General features: G+C 40.0%; 1 protein-coding gene across 1 annotated transcript in view; it reads right to left on the bottom strand.

The window, feature by feature from the left end:
• bcan (brevican) overlaps positions 1-15198 on the bottom strand; it is a 73843-nt gene that overhangs the window by 41978 nt on the left and 16667 nt on the right. The window contains exons 2-3 of the mRNA XM_051923318.1: positions 6666-6839; positions 3547-3936 (exon numbers count right to left, since the gene is read on the bottom strand). Coding sequence (XP_051779278.1) covers positions 3547-3936; positions 6666-6741 — 466 coding nt within the window. The 5' untranslated portion in view covers positions 6742-6839. The remainder of the gene's footprint in view (positions 1-3546; positions 3937-6665; positions 6840-15198) is intronic.

The raw sequence follows: 15198 nt of genomic DNA, 5'->3' as shown, positions 1-15198 counted from the left end.
CCTCTGCTGGTTTGCATGAACATCTATGGGTAATGAAAAGATAAGACAGAGCGAGTACTAACATAGCTGTACTTCCTACTTCTTTTTCCTAAAGAGTCTGGACCTACCCTTAATCCATCCATTATCCAACCCGCTATATCCTAACTACAGGGTCACGGGAGTCTGCTGGAGCCAATCCCAGCCATCACAGGGCACAAGGCAGGAAACAAACCCTGGGCAGGGCGCCAGCCTACTGCAGGGCACACACACACACCAAACACACACTAGGGACAATTTAGGATCACCAATGCACATAACCTGCATGTCTTTGGACTGTGGGAGGAAACCGGAGCACCCGGATGAAAACCACGCAGACACGGGGAGAACATGCAAACTCCACGCAGGGAGGACCCGGGAAGTGAACCTGTGTCTCCTAACTGTGAGGCAGCAGCCCTACCCACTGCGCCACCGTGCCACCCCTGGACCTACCCTTAAACCATTTAAAATATTTCTATAGAGGTAAAATACCCCTAGATCTTAAAATACTTTATGTTTAAAATAATAAACTATTGACTAAAATATACTGACAAGCCATGTAAATGTAATTTAATCAATTTCAATAAAAATATACGTAGTAGTAGGGTATTACGCAGTGTTAGCCATTATGAATGCAATGAGCAATCAAGCAAAATGACACCTCTTTATTAGCTAAGTGAACTGCTTTTTAGGCAACTAGGTCCCTTCTTTAGGCAGGTTGTATAAAGTTTATTTATCTAATATTCAGCATATGGTTAAATAACATTTAAAATTTGGCATTTTTGTCCTGAATGATTGTTTGTTACCAATCAAATAGCACTTTTAACAATCTCTATTCTCTGGATCTAAATTCTTAAATATACAGTAAATGCAGTTACACGAAAGGAAATTGAGCCCCCTACTGGTTTAGACAAACGCCCATAGGCCATGAGAAAATACAGGGAGTATTATCATAACTGTACTTCTAGTTTTAAGATTTTTATACAAGAATACAGCGCGAGGCAGGAACAATCCGTTAATGAAGCTCCAGCTCCTCACTAAGCGCTGCGGCACCGTGTAGTTAAAGTTTTATCTGTATAATATAATAAACATATTTTGCTGCATTTCATCTTCAAAATTATATCGTCATCATATGTAAATATGCACTTTATAAAGTGGCTCAGGTTGTGCAATATTATATTGTATCGCAAGTTTACAGTGAGGTGATTGTACTTATAAGTACAAACAGTTCTACAAAGAGCACTTGATGGACTGATTGAGTGCGTTTAGAGTTCTTGGGAGGAAACTGTTTGTGAACTGCGAGGTCAGTACAGGAAAGACTCTGAAGCGTTTGTAGGATGAGGGCAGTTCAAATAGTGAATGGCTGAGGCAGCGTGTGCTTGATGCTGTATACCGATAATTCTCTTTCCAACAACCTGCTGTACAGCTATGATTCCACACTCAGATACAGTGATATAAATACTCAGAGTGGTACAGTAAGAGTAATATGGAAAAAGATGATCCGATGTGGCAACCCCTAACGGGAGCAGCTGAAAGAAGAAGAAGAAGGTGCAGTGAGAGTAACAACTCTAAAGCAGTTATGGTATTTGGAATAGTTTGACCATTCTGTGGACCATTATATTGTTACAGGTTAATTAAAATCAGATGCATTAAACTAATAAACAATATGCGGTTAATTTCAGTGTATTTATAAAGCTGCTTCAGGGATGTGGATCTGAAAAAGAAAGGATAACCACACAGGAACAGTAGCACTGCTTTGACGCTGGGTGCCACCAGTCTGCAAAACTGAGCAGAGAACTTGCGTACGCCAGGGTTGGATCTACCGTGGAAATGTGTGTGGCTTTATGCCAAGTTTAGGTTTTATACATCACGATTTGAACGTGGAAACATTCTTACGCAACATTTTTGTGCGTACGCACCGTTTATACATGAGGCCCCTGATGTTGCTTCCTGCATTAGACCTATGATTCGTCTGTTTATTATAAATGGTAAATGTCAAGCATAATATGATTGAATGAATAAAGCACTTTGAGCTACCTTTTGTATGAAAATGTGCTATATAAATAAATGTTGTTGTTGTTGTTGTATGATGATTCATATATGAAAATAATGGATTAATGGTCCAGCAGAACTTTCTTTCTTAAACATCCACAAGCATTATTTTCTTGATGTTTAATGCTCATTCAAGATGGGGTAGTCAAAAGGTGGCAAAATATTCCAGTTTTCTAACTGCATGGATTTGGCATCTCCAACCTTGAACTGGTCTGTTTGAAGCCTAGGTCTGTGTAATTTATGCTGCCTTAAATACCTTTTATTAGGTACAAATCAGCCTGTCCTGTGGTTAGATATGCTGTGATGAAAGGCAACTTTTCCCGTACATTTCTGAAGTTACCTTATGAATACTCATACTGGACCTCTGATAAAGATGCTATTAAGTTAATTAGGTATCATTGTGTTTAAACAAGAAATACCAAACTGGTGATTTTCTTGTAGTAAGCATTTTATAAAGTATCTATCTGTACATCCATTTTCAAATCCTTTTAGGAATACAGGGTAGTAAAAGGATATATAAATGATTGTACTGTATTCAGTTTTGGACTAGCTGACAAGGTGATAGTACTCCATTACAGGGCACATACTCACTATCACCAATCAACCTAACTCCATTTCTCAAAAAAGAAAAAAAAAAAAAAAAAAACCACAAGAACATGGAGAGAATATATAAATATCAAATATTTTGTGCACAATTGTCCTTCAGGTGACATATGAAACATGGTTCATGGACCATGAGAAAGGTACTTTACATGTTGTACCTTTTGTAAATCATCAGTCATTAATTACAACCACAAAAGACTTGAAATATTGACTGAACTAACAACCTGGAATATGAAATGTTTTAGAACAGTACTGCTGTCAAGTTTAAACAATGCTTAAACAAACTGATTTCAAGAAACACACCTTCAGACAAAAAATAACTTCAAGACAGTGATGAATTGGATATTGTCCAATCAGAGGTAAAGGATGTTTGGTTTAATATTCTAAATGGAAAACATTCTGTAAAGTAATGATTCAAGTCAGAGAAGATGTGACATTCTACTCTGTTCATTGGCTAAAAGTAATTCAAGCCACTATTAAATATTGAGTACGACCTTCAAGACTAATGAAATTAATCCAAAAATATCAAGTGCAGTGATAGAATTGCATTATTAGTGTAAGTGACCCTATATTTGTTCAGTTATCTCTTGCTGGAACTCAGGACAAGATATGACCATTTTCCTTGACAGGGAATTATGCTGTATGGGGTCTTATATAGGTTTGGTAAATTATACCCATAATGGCCTATATAGTGTAGTGCTTTTAAGCATACAGATAATGAGAAAGTAACCACTATGATTCACTTCTGTTTTAAGATAAGTGCTCATTTGAAAATGCTGCTTTATTTCATGTCCTTGCAATGCCATATATAAAAAAGATTGATATAGTTAATACAACTGTATAGTTCTTTGTAAAAGCAAATGCTTTTCATCTTACCTTTAACTTTAACCTCAGCAATATCATGACTATCTTCCAGTCCCTGCTGTACTTCACAGCGGTATATTCCAGAGTCACTGGGTTCTAGCATTTCCAACTGAAGGGTGAGGTTATTCAGGTCTTCAGGATATTGCAGAAGGGAGGCCCGACCTTTGTAAGCCTCACTTACCTTGACGCGCAAGCCCCTTGCTACCAGAATTTCTGCCTCGCGACCTTCACTGATGACAGTCCATTTCACCCGTGGGGTGCTAAGCACTTTTCTTTTTCCTTCAAAAACATTAGTGCCAGGAAAAGCACTGATAAGATGGCATGGCAGAATAAGAGTACTGGCTAGGGAAACCATTACAGGCGAGTTAGCTGTAATCTTTACATTTAGGTTCCTTGTGTCATCTAATAAAAAGTAGAAGTAAAAAAATGACATTAAAAATTATGATTAGTGCTCAGCTGTAAAACATACTAACTCAATGCATCAGATAAGTAAAAGCAGGTGTTAGCCAATATGATAATAATTAAAAATAAGCATACTATTTTTATATGTTTGATGTGTTCACATATGTGTTAATACCAAATAGATTACTGATTACATAGTATACTCAACAACCAATCAATTAAATCTTTGAAATGTAATCCTTTTGATAAAGTATGAAATGTATCCTCTGAATTACTATATGACCCCGAGTAAGTCACTTGAATCACATATGTTTCAGTTATAATGATTGTACAGTACCTTTATTTTCAAATTTGTCCAATATAAAATAATGATAAATTCCTAGACATGCTAGATTTTCTAAAAGGATGTTTTCACCAAATACTCAAATCACTCTTATTGGCTTCTGTCAATATTGAAGAGTAAAATCTTTTCCCCTGATCCTCCCTGTAAACCCTTCAACCCTAAGTAGAAACCTCATCCCTGATGCTTATATCTTTCTTCAGTAAAAATCCACAGATTTTTTTCAAAAGTAAGGAGTGTAATGCATTGTGAGCACACAAAACAAACAGCCTACAAAAACAAATATTTTGGTTCATCACCACCTTTGTCATAACCCTCTTACTGTATTTCCCTCACAATCTTCCTGTCCTTACTTATAAACAAAGCCCCAACTAATTGAAAGTCTACCAATAAGGATAGCTGTGGCCTCTCACCTACAGGAACAGAAAACAGCAGAACCTTAACCAGAACAGGAAATGTGAAATCTGTCCTTAAAGCAAGGTTTATGTGTGAGTTCTTGTGGATGGGCCTCCAATGTAACTGAGGTCTACCCTGTATGAAATTACTGTACAAGCCCATATTATGTGGAATGCAAGATACCAGGGACGAATGCCAGAATAAATTCACATGGATTCACATGGATTAGACCAGGGGTAGGCAACGTCGGTCCTGGAGTGCCACAGTATGTGCAGGTTTTTGTTCCAACCCAGTTCCTTAACGAGAACTCAATTATTGCTGATGAAGCACATATTGCTTAAGTGACATTTTAATGCTTCATTTTAGTGGTCTCGCTTGTTAAGGTTCTCCAACCTTAATTGCTTATTTCAATCTTAAACTGCTGCATTCAGTGTTTTAATTGCTCTTTATTAGCAATAAGATGTAAAACAGGGGTAGGCAATGTCGGTCCTGGTGAGCCGCAGTGGCTACAGGTTTTCATTCCAACCCAATTGCTTAATTAGAAACCAATCATTGCCAATCTCAGACCTTATTTAATTTTATGGCTTGTTAGTCTGTGCAATGTAAGGCTCTTATATCGTAGATTTTTTTCCTTTTCAAGGATATCATCCAAATGATTTGAAGCCTAAAACAGATCATTTTCAGTCTGTCACATTTTTCTATTAAGTGTTTTATTAAATCAAACAGTGCATGATGAACACACACAGATGTAATTGGAAAAAAGCTAGCTGGAGAACTGCTGGCTGCTTTGTCTTTTACATCTTATTGCTAATAAGGAGCAATTAAAACACTGAATGCAGCAGTTTAAGATTGAAATAAGCAATTAAGGTTGGAGAATCTTAACAAGTGAGACCACTAAAATGAAGCATCAAAATGTCACTTAAGCAATATGTGCTTCATCAGCAATAATTGAGTTCTCGTTAAGGAACTGGGTTGGAACAAAAACCTGCACATACTGTGGCACTCCAGGACCGACGTTGCCTACCCCTGGATTAGACCCTTGTAGTGCAGTCCATTTCTATAACCAAACTTATTGAAATGGTCTTAAAATAATTTGTTTGAGCAGACAATTTGCCATTCTGGTAATTTTGAAGCATTTTCTAGAAGGTGCTTTAAATTTTAAAGGTGGGGATCTGTGATATTCTCAGTTTTGGGGTGCTCAGTAACATTTTGGGATTATCCCATTTTGGGGCAAGAGGATAACTTCTCTATTTGTAAATGACACTGAACGTATGGATTTTATGATCTCTGGTCAGAGGACTCTGAAGTAATTTGTTTCCCAGTGTTTATATAATCAGGAAAAAATGGAACAGTGTATAATTTATCATTCTACACTGCAATTTTTAACAATAATCAGGCAACATATACTCTCATTACAACTTGTCATAGTTCCACAATTAATTAATGATCAAATTTTCCAGTTTTCCATTTATGTTAACCAGTTTCAGACTATGTTGCTCTACTGTGTGTTTAAACAGATCAGTGTTTTGATATGTACTACTTCTGTACTTGCATTTTACCTGAGAACTTGTCACAGTGCTAGGTGCCTGAACTCAGTGAAGAGCGCTATGCAAAAATAATCTGAACTGAATTGAATTGAACTACATCAGCACTAAAGTGAGCTGTAAAAAACTTTACCTGCTCTATCAACAAAGGTTTAAAAAGGAAGCTTTGTTCTTGACAAGTATGTTCTTGGAATGCAAGGAATTGCTAAAAATGCTTTAGCATTTGTTGCTTCAAGTTTCATCTATACAGTACATCATGATTAAGCGGGCTTAGAAAATAGTATGGCATGGCATGGCATGGTATGGTATGGTATGGAATGGAATGGGATGTTGTGGTATGGTGTGGTATGGAATGGTATGGTATCGGATGTTGTAGTAAAATGGATAATAACTCTGATTATAAGAAAGGAAAATAAATTCAGTTATAGAACACTGAAATCATAAATTACCTGCATCAAGTTCAGAATTATAGAATGAGCCAAGAATGGCAGGACACATCCAAAACAGGATCAGCTTGCCTATCATTTCTATCTGTGAAGAGCTCCAATTTATGAAAAACACCAAATGCTCCAAAAATGATCAGTAATGGTCTCAAATCTTCAGTTGGCTTCAAAGTAAAGTACCTGGTGGAAAAAATATAGCATGTAAAAACTTAACCAAACATCTTATTCAATGATCTTGGGATCTAATCTGTATTTTATGCACTATTGTAGTTTTTTTTAAAGAATCCTTTAAATCTGTCACAGTCCCACTCATAATTTGCTTATGCCACCAATTCTCAAAGAATACCGCATGAAAGAATAAGAAAATCTTAACATAACACTCTCAAACCCTCCTTGAGAATTTTAGGATCAAGGAGGGACAAACTCTACCCTAAAAGCATTAGGAACAAAGCAAGAAACAACTCTGGGCAAGACTGCAGTCTATCACAGTCACCACTTACACACGCTGGAACAATTTTGAATTATCAATTATCCTAACATGCACTCATTTGGGAATGTAGAAGGAATACCTCACTCAGTCAGGGGGAGAACATTCCACACTGACAAGCAGTGGAATTAGTACCCCTGGTGCTGAATTTGTATTGCAGAAGCTCAAATCACTGCAACAAAATGCTGCCCCAAGAAATATCATCAATAAAAAACAACTATCACTAAGTAAGAAACAAACTGCCCGTATAAAGCAAACAGGCTAAACAAATGTATGCTAGGGCCACTCACATGCATATTGCGGTAGATGTGTGTACACAGTATTGTGTGCATTATTTATGACATTTCATGAATCATCATTGTCTTCTTTTAGGTTAAGAAAAAGAAAGAAAGAAAGAAAGAAAGAAAGAAAGAAAGAAAGAAAGAAAGAAAGAAAGAAAGAAAGAAAGAAAGAAAGAAAGAAAGAAAGAAAGAAAGAAAGAAAGAAAGAAAGAAAGAAAGAAAGCAGCTGGCAGGAGATTTATTCTTCTGGACAGACTCATTGCTCCTGTGGAGCTGTACAGAGCCAAGTCTACCAATGCCAAAATTGTGCAAGTTCTCACTCTGTGAGAAGAATTTTGATAAGTTCATTTTCCTGTTCCCTTGGGAGACTCATGGCCTGCTGTCTCTATTCTTCCTACAACTGGTTAACAAAGTAGACCCTCCTCCACCATTGAAATACAGCAGCTTTTCAGTAATTTATCACTATCCAACAGTGGCTCTGTGAAAGCTACAAATTTACACCCGGAAACGGTGAATTCATTGCCCCTTGAACAGCAGTGAGCAGACATTTAAATTTGCGTTTCTAAGATGTTAAAATGCAACTTTCTTCCATTGGTGACAATGTCACTCCTAGCATTTGTATGGAGTTCCGCTTTTCATTCTTTGGAGTTTTTTTAACTCAAAAGCATCTACATAAAAACAACTTACAGAACCAGACACATCGTAATTAAATTCCTGCTGAGCTGATAATTAATTTTGTACACAAGTCAAATTATGCTGTGAACAGTTATGTGGAAAAGTTGCTACATTCCTCATTTGTAAAAAACATTTATGTAAATTACAAAACAAAAATAGCTTATATATTACAGTTTATTTTGTTTTGACAAACCATTAAACACAATATAAAATAAACTTCTGCAAACTAATTGTACTATTAACTTTAGTTCAGTCTGGGCATCCAACATAAGTGAAAATAAAGCAAAATTAAGGCATGATCAATTGGTAAGGAGTCATTTATGTTTTCTTTTGTGAACTGCATGTTTATTTTTTTGCTTCACTAAGGGAAAATGGGAAAAAGAATTCTGCTGTCTTTGGGACACACAGCAATAAAACAGCTCAACTAAGCTGCTCAAAAAATAAATTCAGAAATATTAATGACCTTGCTACTTTCAGTTAAACATTGTCTCTGAGAACATTATTTACTTGTAAAAGTTCTCAAAGCAGAAGGAAAATGAGTGTCAAAAATCTCTTTCTTTCTTTCTTTCTTTCTTTCTTTCTTTCTTTCTTTCTTTCTTTCTTTCTTTCTTTCTTTCTTTCTTTCTTTCTTTCTTTCTTTCTTTCTTTCTTTCTTTCTTTCTTTCTTTTTTTCTTTCTTTCTTTCTTTCTTTCTTAAACATCACTAGTGTGGTTTATTTTGATGTCTGGCTTTTCTATAAGAAAGCACCTACTGCAAATCTGATGTATAGTCCTTACTATATGTTCTGTTATATATGACTTTACTTGACAGCTTTTCAAGTGAAGAAATAAGTAGCAAAGATAGTAAGATAAACTAAATAAATCATTGCCAATAAAAAGTGCTCATCTCCTTGGATGTTTTCAAATTTTAATTTTATAAAATATTGAATCACGATGGATTTTTAGGCTTTTTAAGCACTGATTAACACAAATATACTCTTTAATGTCAAAGTGAAAATATTTCTGCAAAGTGGTCTAAATTAATTACAAATATAAAAAAACAAAATAATTGTTTGAATAGGAAATACTGAAATCATCACCTGTGCACCTAATTGGTTTTAGGAGTCACATAATTAGATAAATGGAGATCATCTGTCTGTAGTTGATGGGTTTCAATTGATTGTAGTGTAAATACTGTACAACTGAATCTGGAAAGTCCAGCTTGTATCACTATTGTGGCGTAACCTGCTCTAAGCATCCTCCATGAAAAGGTTCATGAAAGGCACAAATCAGCAGATGGATACAAGAAAATATCCAAGTCAGGTGAATTCAGGTAAATCAAACATTAAGACATGGGAAGAGTAGATAGATAGATAGATAGATAGATAGATAGATAGATAGACAGACAGACAGACAGACAGACAGACAGACAGACAGATAGATAGATAGATAGATAGATAGATAGATAGATAGATAGATAGATAGATAGATAGATAGATAGATAGATAGATAGATAGATAGATAGATAGATAGATACTTTATTCTATACTTTATTAAATTGGGACAGTATGTAAATCTGCTTAGAGCAGGTCATCCACTAAATCTGAGTGATTATGCCAGAAGAAGACTAGAGAGGGTGTCCACCAAAACACCAATCATAACACCAAAGGAGTTACAAGTTACAGTGTGTCAGATTTGAGAGACAATGCACTAATGAAAATTAAATTGAGTTCTCATGACCATTAGACTAAATGCTAGGGTAAAATGAACACAACAATATACGGGGAAATCCTGGAGGAAAGCCTGATGCAGTCTGCAAGAAAACTGCACCATGGGAGAAGGTTTGTTTTGCAGCAAGTCAACAACCTCAAGAATAAAAGCCAAAGTTACACAAGAATGGCTTTGAGTACTGAGAAAAGCGCTATATACATTTAATGAATTATTATTATTATTAAAAGCAACCATGTTAATATCCTAAAGTAGCCAAGTCAGAATCAAGATCCAAATGAGAATTTTTAGAATGAACTTGAAAAAGACTGTTCACTCATGGTCCCCATGCAACCTAACTGAGCTTGACTAGTTTTGAAGAGGAATTGTGAGAAAGAGCAAAGTTTAGATGTGCACAGCTGACAGAGGACTATGCACACGGACTCAAGGCTGTTATCGCTGCCAAAGATGTAGCTACTAAATATTGACTTGATGGGGGTGAATACCAAGGTGATCAGTTATTCTGTACTTCATATTTGTAATTAATTTATCACTTTGTAGAGAACTTTTTCACTTTTACACTAAAAAGTATTTTTCCACTGATCAGTGTCAAAAAAGGCATAATAAATCCACTGTGATTAAATGTTGTCTAATAATAAAATATGAAAAATTTCAAGGGGATGCATACTTTTCATAGGCATTGTATATAAGAAAAAAATTCTATATTAATTTTCATGGAAAGTAAAAGCAAAGTTTTGCATGTGACGGTCAAGCCAAAATTATTATTCTGGACAGTAATTCCCACTATCCATACAAAATTTCAGAGGTTATAATTTAAAGTGCAATCTAGTAAAGTCTCTGTATCATTAAAGTAAGCAATCTATCATGGCAATTATGTACTGTATCAAGGAGTATTTGATTTGCATGAGCTCATCATTCATATCTACATTTAAAAAATGTATGTAAATATCTCAAATTATGACAGATGAAACCCAGTGTTATTTGAAAGAAAACATAAAATTAATAAAAATAATAACAAAGATTATAATAATCCTTTCTTCCACAAAACATTTCCACATATTTTTTTTCCTAGTATGGGAAATGATGATTATAATAATAAAAAGTCTGAATTAGCATAGGGCGGCACAGTGGTGCAGTGGGTATCGCTGCTGCCTCGCAGTTAGGAGACCCGGGTTCGCTTCCTGGGTCCTCCCTGCGTGGAGTTTGCATGTTCTTCCCGTGTCTGTGTGGGTTTCCTACAGGTGCTCCAGTTTCCTCCCACAGTCCAAAGACATGCAGGTTAGGTGAATTGGCGATTCTACATTGTCCCATGTGCGTGCGTGCCCTGCGGTGGGCTGGCGCCCTGCCCGGGTTTTGTTTCCTACTTTGCGCCCTGTGTTGGCTGGGATTGACTCCAGCAGACCCCCGTTACCCTGTAGTTAGGATATGGCGGGTTGGATAATGGATGGATGGATGAATTAGCATAAGCCATCCTAAAACAGGGTGTTCTAATGATTAATTTCATGAGGTAGAAGAGCATAATAAACAAGAAGAGCATAATAAACAAGAATAAATGCTTCAGGTTTTAGAAACATTAAAACATTTTAAAAGTTTAAAGTCTAAAAATTGTAACAGAAATTTGTCATTTTCCAACCTCTGACAGAGGTCCATAGAGGACTAAATCCCTAGTAAGCTATAAAAATTCAAAAATAATATCTTTGTTGTAAACTGACCTTGAAATAGTCTAAAATGATACCCCACATGCTTATGTATGTTGTTTGTAATTTTTAACTTTCAGAGAATGGCACTCAGGGGGCCAGGACCACCACTTTTAAAGAATCGGATTTCAAAAATATCATAATTTTTCTAATCAGCAACCTTGAAATAGCATAACGACACTCTACACAAATACTGTATATTACCAGTTCCCATATTTTTTTAAGTTTTGTGAAAAGGAATAACTTTGACTCCTTATATCCCATTAGGAAGTGAACCCCTGGGTTAAGTTGATGTAGCTTGCACAACTTCAAGTCCTTCTGATCATTTCTGCTGATGACACCTATTGGTTTATGCTTTATCAAGTCAAGTCAAGTCAAGTTGGGGAGCATGCACTGGTAGAGCACATTGCCGCACCCACTACATGACAAAACAACTCAGGATTCCGGTTTGCAACCTCCCAGGCAGACACACGGTCCAGTCCCACCCTCCAGAAATGACCTGCTTTCTGCTGCAGCCAGATATGGTTTATCATAAGGGTGTAATTTCCTGCACAAAATATAGTCATACAAAAGACCTAAAAACGTGAGTTTGTGGGTCTGCTGGGCCAAAAAGGGGTGAGGGGACCAAAAAGATTGACATCTTTCATAACAAGACATATAGCCCAGTCCAACTATATCATATGTAGAATATTTCTCAAACCATTGAGTCAGAAAGCACTGGACAAAAAAACACAGTAATCTACATTGCTTTTTAAGGAAGCATATAAATGAGGATGTTATAGCTACAATGAGGATAACAGAACAGAAATAGAAATGTCAGTCTATGTTGTCCAAAAACATAGGACTGGGTATTTAAACTAAGAAGTGTGTTGAAAGTTCATCCATCCATCCATCCATCCATTGTCTCCCGCTTATCCGAGGTCGGGTCGCGGGGGCAGCAGCTTGAGCAGAGATGCCCAGACTTCCCTCTCCCCAGCCACTTCTTCTAGCTCTTCCGGGAGAATCCCAAGGCGTTCCCAGGCCAGTCGAGAGACATAGTCCCTCCAGCGTGTCCTGGGTCTTCCCCGGGGCCTCCTCCTGGTTAGACGTGCCCGGAACACCTCACCAGGGAGGCGTCCAGGAGGCATCCTGATCAGATGCCCGAGCCACCTCATCTGACTCCTCTCGATGCGGAGGAGCAGCGGCTCTACTCTGAGCCCCTCCCGGATGACTGAGCTTCTCACCCTATCTTTAAGGGAAAGCCCAGACACCCTGCGGAGGAAACTCATTTCAGCCGCTTGTATTCGCGATCTCGTTCTTTCGGTCACTACCCATAGTTCATGACCATAGGTGAGGGTAGGAACATAGATCGACTGGTAAATTGAGAGCTTCGCCTTGCGGCTCAGCTCCTTTTTCACCACGACAGACCGATGCAGCGCCCGCATTACTGCGGATGCCGCACCGATCCGCCTGTCGATCTCACGCTCCATTCTTCCCTCACTTGTGAACAAGACCCCGAGATACTTGAACTCCTCCACTTGGGGCAGGATCTCGCTACCAACCCTGAGAGGGCACTCCACCCTTTTCCGGCTGAGGACCATGGTCTCGGATTTGGAGGTGCTGATTCTCATCCCAGCCGCTTCACACTCGGCTGCGAACCGATCCAGAGAGAGCTGAAGATCACAGCCTGATGAAGCAAACAGGACAACATCATCTGCAAAAAGCAGTGACTCAATCCTGAGCCCACCAAACCGGACCCCCTCAACGCCCTGGCTGCGCCTAGAAATTCTGTCCATAAAAGTTATGAACAGAATAGGTGACAAAGGGCAGCACTGGCGGAGTCCAACTCTCACTGGAAACGGGTTCGACTTACTGCCGGCAATGCGGACCAAGCTCTGGCACCGATCGTACAGGGACTGAACAGCCCTTATCAGGGGGGCCGGTACCCCATACTCTCGGAGTACCCCCCACAGGATTCCCCGAGGGACACGGTCGAATTCCTTTTCCAAGTCCACAAAACACATGTAGACTGGTTGGGCAAACTCCCATGCACCCTCCAGGACCCTGCTAAGGGTATAGAGCTGGTCCATTGTTCCGCGACCAGGACGAAAACCACACTGTTCCTCCTGAATCCGAGGCTCGACTATCCGACGGACCCTCCTCTCCAGGACCCCTGAATAGACTTTTCCAGGGAGGCTGAGGAGTGTGATCCCTCTGTAGTTGGAACACACCCTCCGATCCCCCTTCTTAAAGAGGGGGACCACCACCCCAGTCTGCCAATCCAGAGGCATTGTCCCTGATGTCCATGCGATGTTGCAGAGGCGTGTCAGCCAAGACAGTCCTACAACATCCAGAGCCTTGAGGAACTCCGGGCGTATCTCATCCACCCCCGGGGCCCTGCCACCAAGGAGTTTTTTGACCACCTCGGTGACCTCAATCCCAGAGATGGGGGAGCCCACCTCTGAGTCCCCAGGCTCTGCTTCCTCATTGGAAGGCATGTTGATGGGATTGAGGAGGTCTTCGAAGTACTCCCCCCCACCGACCCACAACGTCCCGAGTCGAGGTCAGCAGCGCACCATCCCCACCATATACAGTGTTGACACTGCACTGCTTCCCCTTCCTGAGACGCCGGATGGTGGACCAGAATCTCCTCGAAGCCATCCGAAAGTCGTTCTCCATGGCCTCCCCAAACTCCTCCCACGCCCGAGTTTTTGCCTCAGCAACCACCAAAGCCGCATTCCGCTTGGCCTGCCGGTACCTATCAGCTGCCTCCAGGGTCCCACAGGACAAAAGGGTCCTGTAGGACTCCTTCTTCAGCTTGACAGCATCCTTCACCGCCGGTGTCCACCAACGGGTTCGGGGATTGCCGCCACGACAGGCACCGACCACCTTACGGCCACAGCTCCAGTCAGCTGCCTCAACAATAGAGGCACGGAACATGGCCCATTCGGACTCAATGTCCCCCACCTCCCTCGGGATGTGGTCGAAGTTCTGCCGGAGGTGGGAGTTGAAGCTACTTCTGACAGGGGGCTCTGCCAGACGTTCCCAGCAGACCCTCACAACACGTTTGGGCCTACCACGCCTGACCGGCATCCTCCCCCACCATCGAAGCCAACTCACCACCAGGTGGTGATCAGTTGACAGCTCCGCCCCTTTCTTCACCCGAGTGTCCAAGACATGTGGCCGCAAGTCCGATGACACGACCACAAAGTCGATCATCGAACTGAGGCCTAGGGTGTCCTGGTGCCAAGTGCACATATGAACACCCCTATGCTTGAACATGGTGTTCGTTATGGACAATCCGTGACGAGCACAGAAGTCCAATAACAAAACACCGCTTGGGTTCAGATCGGGGGGGGCCATTGCTCCCAATCACGCCCTTCCAGGTCTCACTGTCATTGCCCACGTGAGCATTGAAGTCTCCCAGCAGAACGAGGGAGTCCCCAGAAGGTATGCCCTCTGGCACCCCCTCCAGGAACTCCAAAAAGGGTGGGTACTCTGAACTGCTGTTCGGTGCATACACACAAACAACAGTTAGGACCCGTCCCCCCACCCGAAGGCGAAGGGAGGCTACCCTCTCGTCTACTGGGGTAAACCCCAATGTACAGGCTCCAAGTTGGGGGGCAATAAGTATACCCATACCTGCTCGGCGCCTCTCACCGGGGGCAACTCCAGAGTGGTACAAAGTCCAGCCCCTCTCAAGGAGATTGGTT

This window comes from Erpetoichthys calabaricus, chromosome 2 (genome assembly GCF_900747795.2).
Source record: "Erpetoichthys calabaricus chromosome 2, fErpCal1.3, whole genome shotgun sequence".
NCBI lineage: Eukaryota > Metazoa > Chordata > Cladistia > Polypteriformes > Polypteridae > Erpetoichthys > Erpetoichthys calabaricus.
This window is presented reverse-complemented; position numbering and strand designations above follow the sequence as displayed.